Here is a 22,675-nt window from a genome sequence, read left to right on the forward strand (position 1 = left end):
TGTAAGTGTATTCTAAAGTTCTTTTGAATTTTTTTGTCTGTCAATTTTTGTTTATTAAAGAAGCTATTCTCTAATTCTAGCATATTCTAAACCATTTGTATTATATGTTGTCACAAACGGAGATGAAATGAGAGAAATTGCAAACAGGGGATTCTCGCTAATGTATCGTCAAGTACCTTGTACAGTTTAAATTAAGGAAATCTATGTATAATAGCATATATTATATAACCTCATAATTATTTATTACATTTACTACAATTTCTCGTTTAGAATCGAACTCTTAATGCATATTAAATATTATTCATTTGTAATTCAATATCATATAAATGAGTCACTTTTTTTAACGTTTGTGTACAATGCACATGATAAGGGTACTTCTGGAAGGATTCAATACACGCAGTACTTAAAATGTAATGTTTTAATATCCTGATAGCCAGATCTGGTCAACAGAATCTGACATCAGAACCGTAGTCGTCTGTGTCCGCAGATGGCTGCGTTCTGAGGTGCAGAGCCTGATGTCAGATCAGCAGCAGATCCACAGCAGATTCTGCCGTCTGCTATGGTTCTGGCACTCTCATCCCAGAGCCAGAGCCTGCTACCAATCTGATGTCAGACTGGAGACAGATGGTTATCAGGGTAGTAAGTTCAGTCACTTCATTCTGGATCTTTATTCATATATAAAAAAATTCGTTTACATACAATTGTACACGCCTTTCATTGTCTTCTTTCTCGTAAATTACCTTTTAAATCCTTTCTTAGGACGATATTCATAAAAGTTTCTTAGGCTTAAGATCGTCTTAAGCATTTCCTTAAGATGCCTCCTAGATTCATAAACCTGACTTGAGATAATCTTAAGGTCGTGCTTAAGCATTTGCTTGAGGAAGATCTTGTTCAAATAAGTAAATGCTTGTATGACGTCACATGTTCTCAAGACCATCTCAAGCATGTGCTTAAGAAACATTTATGAATGCCGCCCTTATATGGCCATACACGGAGAGATGTCTGCACCGTTCGGAACGGTGCTCGAAAAGTGAGCACCGTCGGCGACGGTGTCAACAGGGTTCACAGCGATTAATTGCAGTGAATGGAGGGGGAAACACCTACAGTAATGGTGTCAGTTTACGCGCGCATTACCACCACTCCTGTAGGTGTTTCCCCCTCCATTCACTGTAATTAATCGCTGTAAACCCTGTTATGACATAGTTTAATATAGTTAGGAATGAGGGTGAAATTAGCGGAAGTTTTAAATGTTTGAAATTAGTTAAACGACAAACTCCGTACGAAATAGGCTCATTTGTCTTCGAATAACTGTTCTCAACATTAATGAAAATGCAAATATAGGCAGCATGCTTGCAAAAGCCCTCACCACCTTTACGATTACAAGTTGTATTTTTTACGGATCTATTCAGATTTAACTGAAATAATAGGGTTTATTATAGCTACTGCATAATAAAACAATTGTACAGAAATTGGAAAACCCTATGTAATGTTTACAGTGTACTTATTTATAATAGTTTTGAATTTTAAACAGTACAGTATTTACATTATTTTTTGTACTAATCACCCCGGGTGTTTCTCTTAAAACGTAGTGACCAATTATGTGATGATTCTTATTTTCATCGATTTCCTCTCGAACTTCACTTACACGAAAACTTTGTAATAATTTTAGGATTTTTGACAAACTTTTTGTCGAAATACACTGGTATTCACTGCTTTAAATCCAGCTTTTATTATTACGACCATTATTTTATACCTGTAACCACGTACAACCCGTTAAACAACAAATTACAAACGCATATTTCACGTTTGAATCTTAAACAGTTGCCGCCTGTGTACTTTCAATATTTAAAAAAAAATCCCAGAGATGGCGCAAGCGTTCCGCACCGAAGATACCTAGACCATATTCCAATGTCCATGGGAATTCCAGACCACCCCTGCGAATTCGCGGCAACGCTGGGAGGAAATATGAAAGCAGTACCAGAGACTTATGCCTTCGGACGCTATTTGTGTTTAAATAAAAATGGACATGATCATGAATATAAACATTTTCGATCATCTGGAGGATGAGGAAGACGAAGAAATGTTTTTTCGAATGAGACGACCTACTTACAACTTAAGAGTTAGACGAAATCATTTAGATTTGTGGGATGATGTAGATTTTCGTTGTCGGTTTCGATTAAATAAGGAGACAGTGTTGATTATACAAAGAAAAATCGAAGGGAGATTGCGAGCGGCTTGCAACACGTGAGTATTTGGATTAGGTGAATATCCCTGTTTAATGGAAAAAAAATAGTTATAACCTTCTAAGTATAACCTTTCGATTTGCGTTTATGTTTCTGTAGTAATATTGAATTTCAAACATTACAGAACGAGAGCATTGTCACCACTGCAGCAACTTCTACTAACATTACGCTTTTATGCCACTGGGAATGTTCTGCGTGCAAAAGCAGAGTTCTCTGATGTAAGTATAGCAACGGCATGTAGAATTGTCCGCAAAGTATCGATTGCACTTGCACTACTGCGACCACAATACATTGAAATGCCTCAAAACACAAGAGAAATAGAGGAGATAAAAATGGGTTTTTTTACAATGTTCAACTTTCCAAGCGTTATTGGATGTATCGATGCAACGCATGTCAGAATACAATCTGCAGGTAAGGAAAGAAGTGATTAGAGGGTATGAGAGAAAGTATAAGACCACGCATACCTTATTATTGCTATGCAGTCATGTTTGTTATTCGTTATGTAAAGTTTTGCTTAATTATATCATTATATTGTCTATGATAAATCATTACTTTTACTATTTGTAAATGATCATAGGTGCTGTGAATGAAGTGTTTAGAAATACAGAAGGATATTTTTCTTTTAATGTGCAAGTTGTGTGTGATCACACGATGAAAATTAGAGATATTGTCGCTCGATGGCCTGGCTCGGTACACGATGCCACAATATTTTCCCACAGTAACCTGTACAAGAAATTTGAAGCGCAAAAATTTTTGTCGAGCCTGCTGCTAGGGGACAGTGAATATCCTGCTAAGGATTATTTACTGACGCCGGTATTGAATCCAAGAACACCAGCTGAAGAACGCTATAATTCAGCGCATATACGTACGAGGAACATTATTGAGCGTGTTGTCGAAGTATGGAAACGCCGATTTCCCATATTAAGTACAGGGATGAAAGTACAAATGAACACTATACAAGCTATAATTGTTGCTACAGCAGTTTTACATAACATAGCTGTAGATGAGAAAGATGAAGCTCCACAGATACAAATGCTGGTACCACATGATGAGGAAATCGTATATGAAGCGCATGTACAAAATAACAGTGGTATTGCGAGGCGGAATGCTATAATTACCCAGTACTTTTCAAGCTAATTATTGCAATAGAAGGAGGGGAAAACAGAAATAAAATGTCAGTATTAAGATAAGGCATTGTTTTTTATTTGTAAAAATTTATATGTAAAAAAACGCTCATTGAATAAATTTACCATAAAATGCTGCTTTATCCTATCATACTTTATTCTATATAATAAGACGCTTAAGGTGAATGTTCGTTTGTTAGCAAAATCTTTCCAGAGGCTTTTTTTCGTACTTCCCGATGACCTACAAGGTTTAGATTCGGCATGAAGTTTCCTCGGCACCAAAAGATGTCGTAAAAATCCAAAACCTGGAAAATTCGATAATGGGTAGTCCCTGTGGCCTAAAACAGGTGTTATGTACAATGTACTAGCCGCTACTGCATTGTATGAACCTAGGCCTGCACGCGGGTCGAGCACGAGCTGAAAGACTAAGCGAGACGAAGTATCATGCTTTTGCTCGCTCACGAATTCTCTCACTCTCGACCGAAGGTTTCCAAGAAGTGAGGAGATACAAACGCGCGCTCAAAGCAGAGTCGAAATGTGCCCTTTATTTGGGCTCTCATGGAGGCAAACGAAAAAGCGGTGTTGTAAGAGTGAATATGCTTCTATCCCTTTATCCCTATAGTAAACAGGGGCCTATTTTTCGGGAAAATGAAGAGGTAGTTTACTAAAAACGGGCTAAATGTAGCAGTACGAAAAAAATATAGTGTTTGGATACCTATAGGTTATATAATGTATACAATATTATTTTTTTATTCAGATAAAATAATAGATAGTAATCCGAACTTCCGCGAAGTCAATTTTAATAAGGAAGGAGCGGAATGGTTTCGACTGGGATTGCAAAGAAATTGTAGGGAGAAGAAAAATATTAATACTAGTTTTTAAAATATTTTTTTATTTTCAAATATATATATATCTGTGTGTGACCCGTTATATATAATATAAAGTTTATACCAAAAGATTTTAACAAATATTTAACTTTTTTTTAATTAAAATAATCCTTCCAAATACCAATAGTGTAATTATCTATAAGGTAACAATAAAGTTATTGCTGTTATCCTGCTGCTAAGTAACAGACAGATAACAGAGAAAGGTAAAATTTATATAAAAGTATGACCTTAATGTGACGCGTACTGTTATGTAAATGAGGCGGACATTTCCACCCTGATGATACCTTCATGTGACCCCCATGTGACGTAACCAAAAATTGATGGTTACGTAGCAGTTACGTACAAGATACGATATGGTGCTGTGGGGGAAATAATAATGCTTATTTAACAACGAAATTGAAGCTAACAATATCGAAGCACAGCTTCCTGGCATGCGTGGCTGTTTGAACGTTCATTTGTTCGTCTTAGACTTCTTCTTCTGCGACTTCCTTTTATTGTGGGCACGTGTCTCTTCGATTGTACTGATCGTTTTAACGTCGGTTATATTCCGATTTAGCGCTTTCAATTCTTGCAGAGCTCGCTTAGCCAGCTTACCCTCGGGCGTGTCCGTTGGTTCCAAAAGGAGCATCGTTAAGGACCTCTTCAATATACTTCCGGCTTCCTCGAGCCGCGAGGCTAGTTCCGCCGAGGGGATTTCCCGCGCTGCGTACGCGCGATTCGCCAGCAGCACGAACGGTAAGTGCATCTCGTACAACATTATCCCTTTAATATAAACGCTATTCATTAGCAAACAATTGAATATTAATATTTCTTACTTTTACAGCAGCTGTCAAAAGAAAGTTTGAACTACGAACGGTGCCAAAATTAATGTAATTCCGCCGAAGAGAATTATATCACAAAATTTATGCTCCAGACTATGCCAGCGATAACGGCGCTTAAAACCTAGCGTTAATTTAATTATGCAAACATGCACGAGGCAAATATGATTTTTAAATATTGTTTTCACCACCGCTGTATAAGATTTCAAATGCAAAGTTACCTTTTAGTCGCGAGATACCTGGCTCAACGATCTCTAGCACACTGCACATTTCCTTGCACGTGTCTAACATCCTCTGCATAATTTTCTTCCGCGGATTCGGCGACGCCACCTCTTTCCTATACGCAGCCAGTAACTTCTGCTTCAAAGACAGCACTAAAAAGTGATTCGGGTGCAGAGATCGCAACAGCTTCGTCACCAACGTTTCCAGGCCCTTGATAACAGAACAGAGGAATAGGAAGCTCACAAAGCGGAACGTACAGTTTCGTCGAATTTTAACAACAGGATACAAACTTTGATGTCATAGTCGTCCGTGCTGTCGATCAGTGTTCTAGTTATGTTCAAGGTAGCCCTTACGAGCCGGCCCCCAATGCATTTTCTACACTTATCGCATTCCCATTTCATTTTCTTCTCGTAGGGATCAATCGTCAAAGGATTCTGCAGCCCCATGTAACCGTTCCTGCACCGTGGGCACAAAATGCTGCTCATGTACGATCCCATTTCGTAAGGGTCCCTGCACAACGAGCACTCGCAATCGAAGTACTTTCCTACTCGCAAATACTCCCTCCTACCGGACGTTCCCTAATAACGACGTAATTAGATAATTACCATACTAATTTCACGAGATTCGACATCGTTCCTTCTCGATTATAAAACTGACAAACCAAAAGCGACGATGTGTAATTGAAAAGAATAGGTTCCCCCGCCGCGATCGGTAGACTGGCGTACACGGTGAGCTGAAAGTTGTCGTCTACGGTGAGATGGGTGTTCCCCCTGCAATCGTGAGCCATGAGGGTGGCTTCCCCGTATAAGCCTCGCAACAGAAGCCCGTCCAGGCCTCCTGGAGACCTCAGCTCGAATGTGTTCACGTCTAAAATCCCGCACAGCTGCTGCAGAAGCTCCGATGTCTCTGCGCCGCTGTTGGGAATCAGGTGAAGAGTTTTCATCACCTGAAGTTTCACAGAAGCGACTGTTGAAGGCCGATAGACAACCCCTATCGCGCGCTGATGGGGAATTATTAAGCATTCTGCAATCCTACGTACATTTATAACGTTCACCTCCCCGTCCCTCCAAATGGGCGTGTTCCTCCTTTCATCAATGTGAGCTTCCATGGATTCAACTTGTCGCCATAGCTCTGAGTCCTTCTGCTTCAGGAGCCATAATCTTAGAGGTGACAGCACACCGATGATGTCTGGTATATCGTTGGTTGATAGATTCTCATTATATTTGAGCAGGTCGCATTCGTCTGTTGTATGATACTTCGGCTGTTCCTGGAAGGATAGTAGGGATTCACTAGGGGTGTGCGAGTATTGGAACCGAGTCGAGCGTTTGAATTTTCCGAGCTGTTTGAAATCGACGAACTGTTTGAAAACAAACTCATAAGTCTTCAAGTTACTTGGAGGTAAATTTTCGGCTCGAAAATTTTCGAACTACCTACTCGAATATATTCGAACAAATCTCCAACTTTCAAGTTACTCGTAAATATTCGAGTAGTGTCGAGATGGTATCTCAATTTACTCAATTTAAAGCTGGGTAGAAATCTCGATTTGCTCGTGAATTTATTACCTCGCAGGCGATGCCGCACAGAGCCGCAACATTGCACTTGGAGCAGACGTGTTGCGTTCCCTTCTTGATCTTCGGTAACAAGCGCAGACACGCGAAGCAGATGTAATCATTGCTGCAAGTCGTTGGTCCAACAATAATCGGTTTTTCACGAAGTATCACTTCACCGGCCGCCAGATTCTTCGCTGCTCGTAGGTACCTTATAAAATTAAGTTCAACGCGTTACAGTGGCGGATATAAGAAAAAGGCCCAGGTGGCAAACGTTCTGAGGGGCCCATTTCTGGAGGGAAATGAAAAGGTAGTTTACTAAAAGCGGGCTAAGTGTAATAGTACAGAAAAAATTTAGTGTTTGGTTGAAATCATAACTTTTTTTGAAGATAGGGTCCTAGGGGCCTTCTGTGCAGGGGCCCATTTTTCGGGAAAATGAAGAGATAGTTTAATAAAAACGGGCCAAGTGTAGTATTACGAAAAAATGTAGTGTTTGGATACGTATACGTAATCATATTTTTTTTTTGGTCATAGGGCCTTGCGGGGGCCTTCTGTGCAGGGGCCTAGGCGGCAACTGCTCATCAGCCACTTGACTATTAATATCAAATCATTCGTTTACAGTCAGATGGAAAGAAGAGAGCAGAGCTATGCTCCTGCGAGGCTACAGCTCATTAACGCGGCGCTGCTAATACGCGTGGCAATCATTTGCAGGCGGCGTTGCTCCGGTGGTGTTATAGATAGAAGACGCTCTATAATTATCGAGTGGTGCGGAATATTGTGTTTATACCTGCCGAGTTTCTTGGAGCGTTCAACTTCGTACTTCAACGCGGGTGTCCCGCAGTTCCTCGATCTCCCTTCCGTCGCCATGCTTGGGATCGGGTACACTTTGAAAATTCTTCTCCAAATATCCCTCGGTAACGTGCACCGTGTTTCGCACGATACTCAGACTCGTGGGAGTCGCGTCGTCTTGTCCATTTCCTGTGGGTTTGTAACTGACACCGAAATACAGGAAGCTGTGCAGCGGGAGAGGCGGCTCTCTTTCTCTCCTTGGTACGCTCTCGATGCGCTTGTATTATTAGATGTTAGTACAAAGCTTGCTTGCCAGGCGCTCGCGACAGAATGATTGGCGGTCATTGGTTTAGAAAATACGATGACACGCGTCTATTAATTACTTATATCGTCAATCGGGCTTCCCCTTTTCCATTGACCCTCGCCTGGCGGATACAGGATCGATCTTGACTCGTCCTAAATATCCAATTGCATATGTTATGATAGGCATTACTTCGTGAAAATCACGAGAATTTTGCATCGCAGAAGAATTAAATCTAAAGTGAAAGCTTGTTTTGAAATGTGTATGACTTAGTTATGGGTCAAAATGGGCCTTGCATCCGAGACACGTGCGATCGAACGACTGGCGGAGTGGCCAGGGTGTCAGTCTGCCCGATGGCAAGTGGGCCCTGTGGGCCGGTGACGAAGTGGGCCCACTTAAACACTGTAATTACTACAAAATATACATTTCTGCTACTCATGTATTTTTTGATAATTTCATTTATTTCTTGTAAAAATGAAATAATAGCCTTATAGTTGTGGGTGGGCCTCATTTGTCTCCAACATTTTTAGACCCAGTCCGCCACTGGATCGAACCATCCGCCATCCATGAATTAAGTCGCACATGTAATTTAGACTTGAACGAATTTAATAAACACAGGATGGATCACTTAAAATTGCACTATCGAAGGTTTACCGTTGCTTTGGGTCTTACGAGACAGAGATAAGAATGGAAGGTTGCAAAGTTTGTAGAGGGAAGTATAATTAAAGGGAGGTTCCTCAAGATTATCATTTCTGGGATCTTAAGGGGGCCTACCTAGAACCGTCAAAACAACATGCTTCTTTCGGAATTTTTTCCAGAAAAACCGATAAACTTTTATTACTAAACATTAGTATATTGGAAAGAGTACATCTTATGGATATTTCAGTATTTTTGTGATAAAAGGTGTTGAAAGGTTTGTAAGTTATAGGCGATGCCCGAGACGTCCTTTTTTTAGGCGTTTTGCGGTGACAATCTTAGCTCGGTGCAGGATCATCCAAAATTGAAAATTCGAAATTTTTTAGATAATATATATTTTTTCGCAAATTTCTAGGTAGGCCTCCTCCCTTAATATTATTGACGCCTCTGCTTTCGTTTTATTAACATTTTTCGCAAGCTCTACCGCAATAGAGGTATTCAATACTTCCTTTAGGGTTCAGTACCCCGTTTAGCTTAATTTTTTAATTCAGATTCAACTGAAAATTAAACCTTTTTGAATTCAATTAAATATCTTTTATTAAGTAAAACTAAAAGTAATGGCGATAGTTCTACGAAGACTGTGTAGTATCGTTTTATGTGCACGTTTATTAGCAAAGAAATACGTTCGTACAAACTTAGTAGTATTTACAAATGGGTACTCCTTACAAGTCATTGATCGATTGCTCTAGTTCGGCCAAGGATTGTTTCGCGACCAGGCCTATCTGCCCCTCGGGCGTCTCCGGCGGTTCGAAGCACAAGATCTTCGTGGCTTCTTTCAAAATCTCAGCGGCCTCTATCATCTTCGATTTTAGCGCGGCTTCGTCGATCACTCCACCTTGCCACAGTGTCTTGGCGACGAAAAGCAACGGCGCGTGGAGCTCGTACAGCGTCATCCCTTGGGCCACAGAAAAGAGATATGAAAATACTTGATAAAATTGAAATCGTTCACATGTAAGTGACTTCTAATTCGCGATATTCGTACTTCTGTTGGAAATATACACAGAAAATAGCTTGGCAACTGTCAAGGAGACAGAAGATAACACTTTGACTGGCGTGGGCGTATTTTCACGTCGGGGGGGCCACGACGTTTGCTTTTACTATTACATTTTTTGGAAAGCATCAGTAGCAGATTTTAGGAAAAAGGCCCAGACGGCAAACGTTCCGGGACACCCTGTATGTGCAACAGAATTACAGAGAAATTTACGCGCGTGTGGTACGAAAATTATGGAAAACAGAGAAAAATATAATGTTTGGATAAAATCATAATTGTTTTTGGAAGATGGAGCCCTGGAGTGGCCTTTTGAGCGTGGGCCCACATTGGAAAGCATCGAGATTATTGTCCGGGAAAGTTTAAGCAACGCTTTCTCGGCAGTGGCGATCTTCCGATCATCTTTGAAAACGTAGCCCCATTGGAAGTGTCAACGTTGAATGGGTAACGTGATCGCATGAACCAGCGAAGCACTCTTTACCTCTAATACGAGAGTAACCCGGCTCTATAACGTCCAATACTTGAAGCAGCAACCTGCACATATCGATCTTATGCTCCAGCACTACGTCTGGCAAATCGTCTAGGAGATATTCATCGACGCGGCCATACATCTGCGTTAACGAGTGCCTGGAAAAGGAATTGAACCGATTATTTTAACCGTGCCTCAACAAATTTCACTCACGGTCAACAATTATATTTTAAAATGATTATTCGCAATTAAATCCAAAGGGCGGCAAAAATGATTTTTGCCCAGAGCGGCGGCACAGCTAACTATGAAGAATAACACAGTCACTTTGGAATATTGAAAGCGTCTGGAGTGAAGTACTCTCGCTCGCAATGGTTTTAACGAAGTAACATTCACCTCAGCATCGTCTGGAAAGCATGCCGGGGGTGCAAAACGGAGTGATACTTTTTCAAAACAGTTTCCCTTTCTTGAATAGCGTCTGCCCCATCAGCTCCACTGATGGTCTCCACCGCGTCCACTTCCGCCTGTATGATCTGCAGCACTCTTCGCACGGCTTGTCCGCTGGTCGAAAATTCGCAGTGCGTGCATTTCCACGCGCTGTCGGCGTCTGCGAAAGTTTTGTAGCTACAGTGTTTTAGCGTTCTTTCTATTTAGGTGTAGACGTTGTCCCTGCTGCATGAAGATTACCTAAGGAGTCCAAAGACAAGACGATCCCGTTATCGCATTTGTTGCACTTCAAGGATGACATGTGGGTTCCCAGCTCGGTGGGGTCCGAGCACCTCGGGCAAGCGCATGCAAAGTGTTTTCCTTCGAGGAGGTGCTCCCTCCTCAGCATCGTCGGAAGCAACGAGTGCGTGTAGCTTCCGTAAAGTTCGCCAGCCGCAGGGATTTTCACCGTCGTCCGCAATCTCACTCTATGGACAGAATGGGAAGGCGCTATTAATTACTTCTCACGCGATGGAAGCTTTGGCACGAATGATTTCTGAGCGCAAGTGGTGCGTTTGACGCAGTTCACTTGGGAAATCTAAGTTTAGTGAGTCTTGAAAAATGTATCCTTGAAATTCGTGGCTTTGTGAGATTATGCATAATTGTTTGTTTGTTTTTTTTTTTTTCATTTAGGGAAGATCATCGCCCGGGTAATTCGATGGAGTGCTGGTGCATAGTGGTGAGAATGTTTTACCTGAAGTCAGTCGGCGAAATGCTGTGACACGTATTCGAGACGCAAGAATGATTCATTAGAGCCACTATTGGGTAAAGAGCCCTCGCGCTGTATCCGTTCGCCGTTCGAATCTCGAAAGAGTTTATGTCCAAAATTCCACAAGCTGTCTGTATCTGTTCCTCTGAGAATCTGCAACCAGTATTATTATTCAGGTATCGTCGCTTGGCACTTTTTTGCCAACGATCTCCCAACTGATCCACAAAAGATTGTGGATTAACTCAGTGATTAAGAGGGGAGCCCTATTTAGGACGCTAGGAATAAGGTGATTCTTGGGAATTTTTTTCTAAGAAACCATTAAGCGGATCTTTCCCAAACTTTCGGGGTATTTTAGTTCACATTCAAACAATCAAAATTAATTTTTTCGTTACTAGAAATGGAGATATATGAACACGTTCGTTAAGACTCGCGCGCCGGAGTTGCAAATTTGCGAGTATAATGGTGGCCCCAATTCTTCCCTGAAATAATAAATAATAACATTGTCGATGAACCTAACAAACGAAAAAAAAAGTTAAAATTTGGCAAATTGGTGGGACTTCAAAGAAGAAGTTACGATTCTGTCCCAAGATATTTCGTACTATTTATGAAAAAAGAGTTGTTCAATTCAATTTGTTTATCAAAGTTTTAGGTCCATCGACAATTCCCAAGAATCACCTTATTCCTAGTGTCCTAAACAGGCCCCCCCCCCCTTAAATCAGTATAATCAAGAAGCAGAAAGATGCAGAAAGATGAGAATAGTTTACGTTTCACATTATACCTAAGTTCGAATGTAGTTAATCGAAAAAGCAATCCCTACCTATCCAGTTTAAGCTGCTTCCTCAAATATTCCACAACGTTCACCTGATCCGATTTCCAATGCCCCTTCTGGCATCTTATTTTATTATGATCCTCCATGCCTTTCACTTCGTTGTTCCATCTCTCGGGATTTTTCTCCGATTCCAAGAGCAGCCTCAACGGCGTTACACACTCCAATTGCGGTATTCCGTTTTCGTTGGTCTCCTCTAACGCTGCTGCCACGTTGAACTTTTCGTTGGCTTGTGCAAATATCTGCAAGTGAAACGTTTGACCATCGATGCTTCTAATTCGAACTATACAAAATAGATGGGTTACTAAAGTTTCAACAGTAATCTCTACGGTCAATCTTTACAGTTCCAGCTCTCTTAACACTTTGAGTGGCGCAGGGTTTTGAAAAATGCCTCTCCAAGTCGGAAACGAAAAGTTTCCCCAAAATGCGATTTAAGACACTTAAAAAGAACATTAAATAAACTACTGAATAAACAGTTTTCAATTTTCTTTTATAACAATTAAATTGAAAAGAATTGAAAAAGAAACATTAAATAAACGTACAACATATTCAATTATAAATTATTAAAAAGGGATACTTTTTTCCTGTTTTTGGCGCAAATTTCATCCCGATATCTTTTGTAGTTTAAAAGTTATACACGAATGTCACTAACTACCCCTATCCCCAACACTGTGCGACGCCAGTCAAAGTGTTAACACGTCCATTACCTAGCGCTGTTCTGTATTTCCTCATAATCTACAAATCTGTAAACACATCGTCCACGATTTATTAAAGGGAGACGCGTTTGGTGGATCTTCGTTTTCGCGCCTCGTACCTGGCATTCGTAATCTCTGTGCTGGGGTTGGTTCTCGCACTCTACGGAACAGACGGGCCACCCGCATTTAGAACAAAGCGGTTTATCGTCCAGCGTCGGCGGCCATTGGGAGTAACACGAGAGACATAAGGGGTAAGTGAATGACTTTGGTCCGACCACGAAAGGCATCTCCGTCACGACCTCCTCGCCTGCTTCCAACTCTTTATTCGCCACCATGTATCTGGAAAAAGAGGATTATGTGGGCAATTTATTTAAGACTAGCAAAACACCCCCGCGCTTCGCTTCGGATCTAAGAGATATTAAGGAATCCGTGAAACACACATTTTATCCCGTTTCACCCCCTTAAGGGTTGATTAGGGCAAAATGCTGAATCTGGTTGTTAGGCATTTGTGTGGGTAAGCTTTGTAAGTAAAAGCCAAGTTGATATCTAATCATTCAGGTTTAAGGAGTTCGAGAAAACATATTTCAACCCTTTTTTAATATTTTTCTAATAAAAATAAAATCAAGGATTGATAAGGAAACATGTATAGAGCAAGAAATAATAAAAGCACATGTGAAAATGACGTATATGTACATGAAGACTCATATAATATACATGAATTAATCGATATTTCTTGAGTAGGCGATATTAGGTACACTTTTTTCAGAGTCGGATTTTTGCATGTGTTACGCTTTTTAATTCCTCATTAAATGTTTGTAGGTTTCAACGATTCTAACTTACGCTGCGTGAAAGATGAATAATTTCTCTTTACTTTGAAACGAATTGCGTGCGAAAATATCAATTATTATTCAAGTGACAGCGATTTAACTTTTGCTAGGCGATAATAGGTACGGTCACCCTATATAAGAATTAGAAGATTAATTCTATCGGTAGTTGAATATTCGTTTCAATTACCTTCCGACTCTATCATTCAGAAGAATTTTGAACTTTGCCGCGCCTTTACCTTCCAGCTCCGACGCAGCTCCCTGAAAGAAAAATTGTCGCAAGTAAATAATCAATTGCCGGTTGATACTGAATTTCTACGGTACACACTCAACATATAAGTATTTACTATCATTCAACTGAACAGATGCGATTGTTCAATCTCATGAACTGCTCGTTGAGACGCATAATAACATAGGTATGATACGGATGCGCGATAAGGATCATAAAAGAAAAAGGGTAACGTTAATTTCTCTACGTGTTCAAGCCCAACTTAAATTTCTCCTCCCTGAATTAAACAATTTCTTTACAAGTATAGGGTACCATTGTTGTATATTTATTTATTAATTCATTTATTCATTTACAATGAGCAGGTAAGACCCATTTCGTGACAGAAGTACAGTCACTCACGAAAGTGTTCGTACACTCTTTAAAATTGCATAACATTTTCAAAATTGGTCCAAACGGCTTGAGTTTTTTTTTACAAGCAAGACGCATTAGTTTACTAGGTGACGTGCTACGTCGTTTAGAACAAAAAATGCAATTGGTTTGAATAGCGAAAAAAATAGTAAAGGTCGTTTTTTAAACTTTTCATTCTGACTTAGGTAAGTTGTATACATGCTGAAAATTTCATGAAAATCGGTTAACATTGCTCTGAGCTACAACCGCTTAAAGATCGCAGACTAAAGTCGAAAATCGCTGATTTCGGGAATTTCGCGAATTTCGACCTAATTCTGCGATCTTTAAGCGATTTTTAAAAGTTTCATTACAGGCTCAGATAAAAAGTTGAAAAAAACGACCTTCGCTATTTTCTTCGCTATTCCGTCCAATTGCATTTTTTTTAAACGACATAGCACGCCATCTAGTAAACTAGTGCTTCTAGCTTGTCAAAAAAACTCAAGTCGTTTGGACCAATTTTAAAAAAGTTGTGCGATTTTAAAGAGTGTACGAACACTTTCGTGAGTGACTGTAGGTACACAAAAAGGCGTAGAGTAGAAAAACAAGCGTTACCACTAAAACAGAAAGCAACAGAAGAAAAAATAAAAGAGAGTTAATAATAATAATAATAATATCTTAAGTCCTATTTACAATTAATGTCGCTCGTTAATATTCACGCTGGCATTAAATGCGTAAAGAGATCCATAGACGAAATCAATCTCGTCCCGATGTAAATATATGCGTTTAAACGACCCATATTAATATCGTCTTTACGCAATAAACGCAATGCGGAAAACGCTGTCTTCCTAAGCATCTTGTATCTACACGTAGGTACTCTCACGTGAATCGATTTAGAATTTCGTAAGGACTAGATACACGTCCCACGTTATAGATCGACTTCCTTCCCTTTCTGACACGTAGCCACCGTTAAGCATTGCTCCATTATGTTAAGAAAGCAACTGGAAATCTCGAGTGAACTAAAACTTCAACGGAAACCATTGTCGCTCCGCAGTTCGCAATGACGACGGGCCCCTGTCGTATCGGTTTGGTAATTACCAAGAAATACACACTCCTCGAAATAACAAGTGAACGAACCGGTTTACGGTAGATCTGTGTGATTGATTTTACTGCACAACGCCTGAAACATACCGAACTTTGTTGCGACATGGTCGATCAAGGATCGATAACCGTTGACAATTGGGCAGTTATATTCGGGTTGCTCTCGCTGCGCGGGTTTCCCGTCCCAAATCGATCTTCTCGGTGCACGGATGCGGAAGGGTTCGAACGGACTGAAAATTGAATCTGCGCGATCTTTATATATATATTCGCCTTATTAAAAATATACCGCGCCCGGGACTGCCAAAAGGTACGATCTAGACCGTACTGTCGTCTTGTTTCGCGAAGCGTCTCGGTTCGCGTGGAAAGCGTAGTACCGCGCTGCGTGACCGGTGTATTTTTGGATCCCGAAGCGTGCAGAGAGACCCAAGCACTTCGACAATATCGCGGGGATGGTCTTACGCGCGTGGATCACGCTGCTTTTTTGTAGACAGTTCGCCGTAGGCCAAGCTGGGGGTCTCGGCGACGTCCAGCTGCTTCGATGCGGTATCATCTCGCTCAGCCTCCGATTTGGAATAGGAAGACTATAAGAAAGCGATCTGGAATAATAATAAACATTCTTACCACCCGAAAGTATATAAACGCGAAATAGAACGTTTCCATTCGTTCTGCTGATCGCAAGATTTCTTGATCGATCCTTTGACTCTCTCATCTGTAAGAATAGAATTTGTTTAGGAATACAAATCGTTCTCTTGGTAACAGGATATATTTTAAAGTCGACGAGCTCCGAATTTTTGCACTTTGTTTGGTTGTCATATTAAACAGTGAAATGTATATGAAACTATGTCTGTGGGTGTAATTACACAGAACAAGTGTATCCTTAGCGTCATCATCCTTATCGGCCCCTCGAAAGTTCAATAAACGGCGCTAGGTGAACCGGATACGTGCAAAATCCACGCCTATGAGGGTGGTCGGCGAGGTTACGTAACATCCAGAAAGTGGTTCAACACATCGATTAAACGGTTAAACGGGCATCGCTGGGTATGAGATGGATATTCCCATAGGATTGTAGCATAATTTCTTCTAATACGCATCATCAATACCTTCGCGTAAAAATAGGCGTCAATTTTTTAGAATCTACTTGCTCTGCGCATGCGCGAGCGCGATTGCGCGCAGGTCATATCTTTCTCCGTTAGTTGGTGTGTCCGTCTCACGTACGCAATTCTGAATCGAAGTCACGCAGTTTTCCGCATTCGTGTCTTATAACATAAAATTGTAAGTACCAGCCAGCCGCATTATCTACCAGCCTTGTATTCATGTTGGAATGTTTGTTAACGCATCGGGATCGCGTAGTTCTCGTAGAATATTAGACATTCTCGCAATGCCGGCATGGGCCAACGATGATAATGTCGGCTGTCGCCCAGCGGTATTATTCGCGATCGTTTCCGTTAATTCTGCCCGTGCGAACCTGTCCGCGTATTTTCTGTAGAGCATCCTGGCCCGGGGAACGGTGGTCCTCGTTAAAACAGAACGATCTCGCGTCCAACGTTTTGCAATTCAAATAACTTATGGGGAGTTTGAAGTCGCTGATTTACGTCTTATGTAATACCTAGGACAGGTCAATACCACTCCATTTTTGCTCTACATCACTGAAAATTTATTGATGCATCATTGTTTCACCCGCATTTCGTTGTTTCTGGTTAACAATGGCGTTAACAGGTCCGCGTAATTGCGATATTTTTCTTCCGCAAGAATCTTTATAAATGTGCGTTGTTAACTGGATAATTTGACAATCATTTTCCTGTTAATCGCATCAGACCTTGCCAATTGTGTCGTTTCTCGCTTTTCTTAATCGACGAATGCATTTCGTGAGCAATTGGTTTCCTCGCGAGCTTATTATATGTACGTATTTTCAAGGTTCCTTGTGTTATATATGTGTCTATACAGTTTGAAGATAGTACGTGATAACAGATATAATTTTGTTATATTGCAATTTATAACAGTGACTATATGTTTTAATAATTATGCAACGTAATACTGTCAATTTAACTTGTACGTGGTCTCGTCCTTTTACTTATCTAATCGGCAGGAAATCTAGCGACTTTGAATTAACTGTGATTAGATCTTTCTTTATTGATTATAACATGTTATTGCTGTTAGGGTCTGTAAGACTATTTAGGTACCACTTCTAGGTTAAGGATTACTATTATTAGAATTCTTTAGTACTACATGTACTTAAATATGTAATTACAGAGTGATATATAAATATATATATTCAAAGTTATGTCTTATAGTAGTAGTAAATAGGTTTATTTTTTGCCTTTCGGGCTCAAAATGAAGTTACATGTGTTATGTATGTAAGTGTTTCTGGGACTGTTAACTAAAGATTGTGCTTTCGTTTTGATTTCTTCCTTCATCATGTTCTTCTTTTCTTCTCCTTTTTTCCAGAACCATACGCATCCACTCCGCTCCTTCTTCTTCTCCCTTTAGTATCCCTTTGATCGTTGAATTTTCTCTTTTCAGCACCTTACAGTCTTGTAGTGTGTGACCCATTGTCTCTCTAGCCCCGTTACATAGTCTGCATACTGTTTCTTTTTCTTCCTTCCAGTGCTTGCTTCCCCACTCTTTGTTCCCACATCTGAACCTTGCGATCATACTTTGATCTGCCTGTGTAATTTCGGTCTACGTAATTTGCTCTCTAGTTATCCTTAATTTCTGTATAATGTGTGTTATATCTGCCTATTAGTACTCTGTTGTATTGCCATTGAACCTGCTCTGCCCTGTCTCTTTGCGCTAGTTCCTCATCAAACTCTGTTCCTCTCCTTCTTTCTATTTTCATTTCTTGGATATCCAAGTTATCTTATAATTGAATAGCAGTTATGCTCGCAAGTCTAAGGTTAATATAAAGAAAACTTGTTTGATAGTTTCTTCACTTTCATCGTTAACTTCTTGGTCGCGACACCACTTACAGAACTTTCTGCATAATATCATTTCTCGTAATTGTACGATATGTTCTCGTAGACCATGGCCCCACCAACTTACGGTGATTTAGGCAAAAGTGCACGAGATGTATTCGGCCAAGGATATCACTTTGGTCTAATTAAATTAGATGTGAAAACAAAGACTAGCTCCGGTGTAGAGTTCTCTAGTGGTGGAGTGTCGAATCAAGATACTGGAAAGGTATTTGGCACCTTGGAGACCAAATACAAAATTAAAGATTATGGGCTAACATTTAGCGAGAAGTGGAATACTGATAACACACTCGCTACCGATGTTACACTTGCTGATAAATTGCTCAATGGTCTTACCCTTGGTTATAGCTGCACCTTCTCCCCGCAAACAGGGTAAAATATTACATCACTAATCTTATCAGTACTAAGTCTTTCGTTGACACGGATGTTGAATAGAAGTAACTAATTAAGCTAAGAGTTTGTGAAATGAAATTGTATTTACCCTTCTGTTATTATTACTATTATAGGACCAAGACTGGAAAGTTAAAGACAAGTTACAAGCATGAAAATGTATCTGCGAATGCCGATTTCGATCTTAGCCTTTCTACCGGTCCTCTTATCAATGCAACAGCTGTCGTAGGATATCAAGGTAAGATAAAAATATGTATTATTGATCCGTGATAATCGATGTTACTACTCTTGATTGTTGTACACCTCGCCTTAATGCTGTAATACATAATCAATAATACACTCTAGCGGCAACCCTAAACTTCAAATTAAGAAGTATTAAATATGTTTATTGTTTAGATATTTAATATTTTGTGTACGTTTACCCCTGTGCGACTCCTTGTAACTCCAATTCAGCCTATCCCTCCTTTCCTCTGTGCCACAGGCATTCCAGAAGAACATCAGCGTAAGATGGTAGCGCATGTAATAAACCCAAACGGAGAAAACTTCCTTCGATAATAAAGTGTTATAATTATATTCTAGGATGGTTGGCTGGTTATCAAGCCTGTTTCGACACCCAGAGAAACAAGCTTACAAAAAATAATTTCGCCCTTGGATTTACTGCTTCTGATTTCGCTCTTCATACAGCAGTGTATGTATGAATATTATATATATGGGTCATTCCACACCAACTCGATCACTTTTTTCCCCTCGATGTCTCGGATTTTGTTTAAACTTGAATATGTGTAGTCCTCGTGAAATTAGGAGGGGTTTAATTCACCATTTTCTCAATTTTGAGTTTGTTTAAAAAATACAGGGCCTTGAATTTTGCGATTTTTGCCTATTTTCGTGAAAATGGGTTGTGCTTATGAATTTTTATCTCGGAAGCTATTTGTCGGATTTAGTTGATTCCTGCGGCATTTTAATCTAGAAAGATCGACCTTCCTGAATAAAATTTTTTCAGACCGAAACTTTAATTTTGCAACATTGAAAATTATAAATAAATTTTTATTTTGCAAATTCGGGCTCTCGAGGTCACGATTTTAAGAACTTTGCTCCAATAGCCAATATCACAAAACAAAATTTTATGTAAAACTTTTTCGTCCGATGAAAATGGTACTGTGTTCAGCACAATGAAATAGTTTCGGCCGATTTCTTTTTCGCAACCCTTAATCCCCCAGCCCACCCCCTTCGAAATGATCCTTATCCCCCGCCTGTTGGAAGCAGCCCACCACCTTCCCGTGGTTTCCATCGAGCAATGACAATTATTTAACAAATAATCAACGATAGGACTAGTTGATACTTAGAAATCTGATTATTGAAAAAAAAGTCATTGGTCAAGAGTGAGTTAGTAAAGTTCTTCTGCAGGCATAAATGACACCATTCAGACGAGTACGGGATCCATCGATATTGTTTTTAGACCTCATTGAAATAATATGGCATGGTAGCGGTACGATCAGTTGACCGTAACAGCGGAGCGCCCGTGCGACGCCCGGTCCGCTTACCTGATTCGGCGCGAACCGCCGTATTTACCATCACACTGCGACGTTAATAAGAGCCGCACCACCCTGGGGATAGGCTTAGTTTGTAGAAAACACTTCAAGGAATATGGTAGTATTTTTTTCGGATTTTTAAAATCGTGACCTCGAGCCCGAATATTGCAAAATAAAAATTTATTTATAATTTTCAATGTTGCAAAATTAATGTTTCGGTCTGGAAAAATTTTATTCAGGAAGGTCGATCTTTCTAGATTAAAATGCCGCAGGAATCAACTAAATCCGACAAATAGCTTCCGAGATAAAAATTCATAAGTACAACCCATTTTCACGAAAATAGACAAAAATCGCAAAATTCAAGGCCCTGTATTTTTTAAACGAACTCGAAATCGACAAAATGGTGAATTAACCCCCCCTAATTTCACGAGGACTACAATATATTCAAGTTTGAACAAAATCCGAGACATCGAGGGAAAAAAGTGATCAAGTTGCCGTGGAATGACCCATATGCGTTTGCAAGGCAAGCGATAAAAGTTTTTATGCTTCATTTAACATTTTGATATTCTATGTTGGACTCCATTAGAGATAACGGGCGTGAATTCAGTGGCTCCATTTACCATATGGTCAAACCAGACTTGCAGGGAGCAATCAATTTGGCTTGGAATTCTAGTAATAACGTTACACAATTTGGAATTGGTACAAAATACAATCTTGACAACGATGCAAGTATCAGAGCCAAAGTGAATTCTCATCTTCAAGTTGGTTTGGGATATCAACAGAAGCTACGCGATGGTAAGCCGCATTTAATTTTATCTGAAAGTTACTTCTTTCCCCATTAATTACAAAGTTATATCCTGTTTATTCAATAGTTCTTGTGTCTACGAATTACATGAGTATTAACGTACCTAACGATTTAGAGAAGCTCCGTTGCTTTCAGACTACGATATATGTGATTTATATTTTTAGGTGTAACTTTAACACTTTCCACAAACATTGACGGAAAGAACTTCGGTTCCGGTGGGCACAAAATTGGTGTTGCATTAAATCTTGAAGCTTAAACATGAATCATTACAGACACAAAAGGACTTGACCCACTGAATTGTTTCATGACCTTCGTGTCATAAAGACAGCATCACCAGTACATGCTTCAGATAAAGTATTGCCTATAACGAGTAGATAGGTCTATCCCGAAACGGATGCCACGAAATATCATGCATCGTTTAAAATTAGTTAAAGGGATATTAGTTTAAAACATACACGATTACGAGTGTAAAAATGCTACGATAACAGTATCTTATTATGAACAACGGCGAATCAAGATTTTCAGGTGAAATAGACATGTATTCTTTCTTCTGTAATTCTTTTACACTTGATATGGTGTTACCTGTTACCAGTTCCTGTTGAAAACATTTGGTCTCGTAATAAAGTCAAAGATTAATTACTCTGAAGGTATATGAAACGAAAGTACGCAAGCACAGAGCGATGTCGATCGCGAACACCGATGGAATTAAACTAGAATGAAACATGTTCAAATACTTTGATCAATAATAAATGTTATCGTGTTATAAAGTAATTTCAAACTTCATGATTACTTCGAAAAGCTAAAAAAAAAGTACCAGTACGCTGCACGTAAGTTCTTATAATTATACGAGTAATGTTAACGATCGGGTTTATTGTAAAAATCCTTGCACGGAATATTATACATACAAAATAAATACATAGTTACATACAGGGACTTGGGATTAAACAATATTAGCGTCAAGTATATCAGTCAGTTTTCATTTTCAAAATATAATCAACAACTCATTCCTGCCTATATAACACGTACGAAATGATACTGCCAGTGTGGCTATTTTAAGATTGAAAGCTATTGTGGAATCTATATTTAGTTGCAAAGACAATATTCCAATAATTTCAAGTCTGGCATCTTGTACGAACATTTCACATTTTCGAGCCACTACGATGCGAAATAAATAAACACACTTAGTTACAAGTAATTCCATGATCCTGTTTTATGTAGCCCATTATAATCGATAAGAGGTTTGTACTCATAAAACTTTATTCTCTTATGCATCAACAATTGTTAAACATTGAGAAAAATCTGAACAAAGCTTTGACTAGTTCTTAGAATAAAGGGAAATTTATTCTATGTAGAGTGTGAATGCTTTATTTACAAGAAACTTATTTTCTTAGCTAGAATATTCTTTGTGTAAACTTTATAATATTTTAGGTATACCTCATTAATAAACTTATGTTCACGTACTTTCGTACTTACTTTATTTTTCTGCTTTTATAAATAATAGACTAATAACGGCGGCGAGGCCCAAATGTGTCAGGCAATGCTCTGTAAGTTCTGCTCCATATACCTACTTGGTATCGTGAAAACTTAAAATTTATTTATTGACCATATAAAAACTGACTTCATGCATATTAACGTAAAAAAAAGAAA

At 39.5% G+C, this 22,675-nt stretch overlaps 3 protein-coding genes and 1 long non-coding RNA gene across 7 annotated transcripts; 1 reads left to right on the forward strand and 3 right to left on the reverse strand.

Annotated features, from left to right (window-relative positions):
• Positions 1-4,296: 4,296 nt before the first annotated feature.
• LOC143366016 (SET domain-containing protein SmydA-8) lies at positions 4,297-8,060 on the reverse strand. Of its 3 annotated transcripts, none has more exons than XM_076806703.1 (7): positions 7,629-8,060; positions 6,857-7,052; positions 6,334-6,633; positions 5,900-6,240; positions 5,585-5,804; positions 5,294-5,504; positions 4,297-5,016 (listed from the first exon to the last, which is right to left on the reverse strand). In XM_076806703.1, the coding sequence occupies exons 1-7, from the start codon at positions 7,706-7,708 to the stop codon at positions 4,706-4,708; spliced, it is 1,659 nt and encodes a 552-aa protein (XP_076662818.1). In that variant the 5' UTR covers positions 7,709-8,060; the 3' UTR covers positions 4,297-4,705. The 3 variants fall into 3 exon arrangements, with proteins under 3 accessions (XP_076662818.1, XP_076662817.1, XP_076662820.1); XM_076806702.1 differs by having other exon boundaries at positions 5,585-5,872; positions 5,956-6,240; positions 7,629-8,057; XM_076806705.1 differs by having other exon boundaries at positions 5,585-5,872; positions 5,956-6,240; positions 6,334-6,561; positions 7,629-8,055.
• A 1,153-nt stretch (positions 8,061-9,213) lies between these two features.
• LOC143366018 (SET domain-containing protein SmydA-8) lies at positions 9,214-15,599 on the reverse strand. 2 transcript variants are annotated; one of them, XM_076806707.1, is made up of 9 exons: positions 15,426-15,599; positions 13,812-13,882; positions 12,917-13,136; positions 12,094-12,344; positions 11,262-11,429; positions 10,769-10,995; positions 10,478-10,688; positions 10,097-10,242; positions 9,214-9,522 (listed from the first exon to the last, which is right to left on the reverse strand). In XM_076806707.1, exons 1-9 carry the CDS (start codon positions 15,441-15,443, stop codon positions 9,290-9,292), a joined length of 1,545 nt encoding a protein of 514 aa, XP_076662822.1. In that variant the 5' UTR covers positions 15,444-15,599; the 3' UTR covers positions 9,214-9,289. The 2 variants fall into 2 exon arrangements, with proteins under 2 accessions (XP_076662822.1, XP_076662823.1); XM_076806708.1 differs by lacking the exon at positions 13,812-13,882 and having other exon boundaries at positions 15,426-15,594.
• An 856-nt stretch (positions 15,600-16,455) lies between these two features.
• LOC143366022 (voltage-dependent anion-selective channel) lies at positions 16,456-22,488 on the forward strand. Its single transcript, XM_076806715.1, has 6 exons — positions 16,456-16,607; positions 18,354-18,676; positions 18,811-18,932; positions 19,274-19,382; positions 20,810-21,018; positions 21,193-22,488. The coding sequence occupies exons 2-6, from the start codon at positions 18,357-18,359 to the stop codon at positions 21,282-21,284; spliced, it is 852 nt and encodes a 283-aa protein (XP_076662830.1). The 5' UTR covers positions 16,456-16,607; positions 18,354-18,356; the 3' UTR covers positions 21,285-22,488.
• LOC143366023 (uncharacterized) lies at positions 18,482-19,275 on the reverse strand. The gene is made up of 2 exons (XR_013084649.1): positions 19,117-19,275; positions 18,482-19,009 (listed from the first exon to the last, which is right to left on the reverse strand). It is a non-coding gene; the product is annotated as an uncharacterized LOC143366023 (long non-coding RNA).
• Positions 22,489-22,675: the final 187 nt, after the last annotated feature.

This window comes from Andrena cerasifolii, chromosome 2, assembly GCF_050908995.1.
Source record: "Andrena cerasifolii isolate SP2316 chromosome 2, iyAndCera1_principal, whole genome shotgun sequence".
In the NCBI taxonomy this organism is placed as follows: domain Eukaryota; kingdom Metazoa; phylum Arthropoda; class Insecta; order Hymenoptera; family Andrenidae; genus Andrena; species Andrena cerasifolii.

What these genes read in the sequence shown, in the direction of transcription:
- LOC143366016 (XM_076806702.1), bottom strand. Translation starts at nt 7,708, where the DNA reads ATGGCGACGGAAGGGAGATCGAGGAACTGCGGGACACCCGCGTTGAAG. An exon ending in ATTACACATCGTCGCTTTTG is followed by an intron (nt 5,873 to 5,955) that starts GTTTGTCAGTTT and finishes CGTCGTTATTAG; the next exon opens with GGAACGTCCGGTAGGAGGGA. An exon ending in AGGTATCTCGCGACTAAAAG is followed by an intron (nt 5,017 to 5,293) that starts GTAACTTTGCAT and finishes TTTATATTAAAG; the next exon opens with GGATAATGTTGTACGAGATG.
- LOC143366022 (XM_076806715.1), top strand. Translation starts at nt 18,357, where the DNA reads ATGGCCCCACCAACTTACGGTGATTTAGGCAAAAGTGCACGAGATGTA. An exon ending in AGCTGTCGTAGGATATCAAG is followed by an intron (nt 18,933 to 19,273) that starts GTAAGATAAAAA and finishes ATTATATTCTAG; the next exon opens with GATGGTTGGCTGGTTATCAA. An exon ending in TTCGCTCTTCATACAGCAGT is followed by an intron (nt 19,383 to 20,809) that starts GTATGTATGAAT and finishes GGACTCCATTAG; the next exon opens with AGATAACGGGCGTGAATTCA.
- LOC143366018 (XM_076806707.1), bottom strand. An exon ending in ACAGAGATTACGAATGCCAG is followed by an intron (nt 12,345 to 12,916) that starts GTACGAGGCGCG and finishes TTTCACTTGCAG; the next exon opens with ATATTTGCACAAGCCAACGA. An exon ending in AAGCAGCTTAAACTGGATAG is followed by an intron (nt 11,430 to 12,093) that starts GTAGGGATTGCT and finishes TACTGGTTGCAG; the next exon opens with ATTCTCAGAGGAACAGATAC.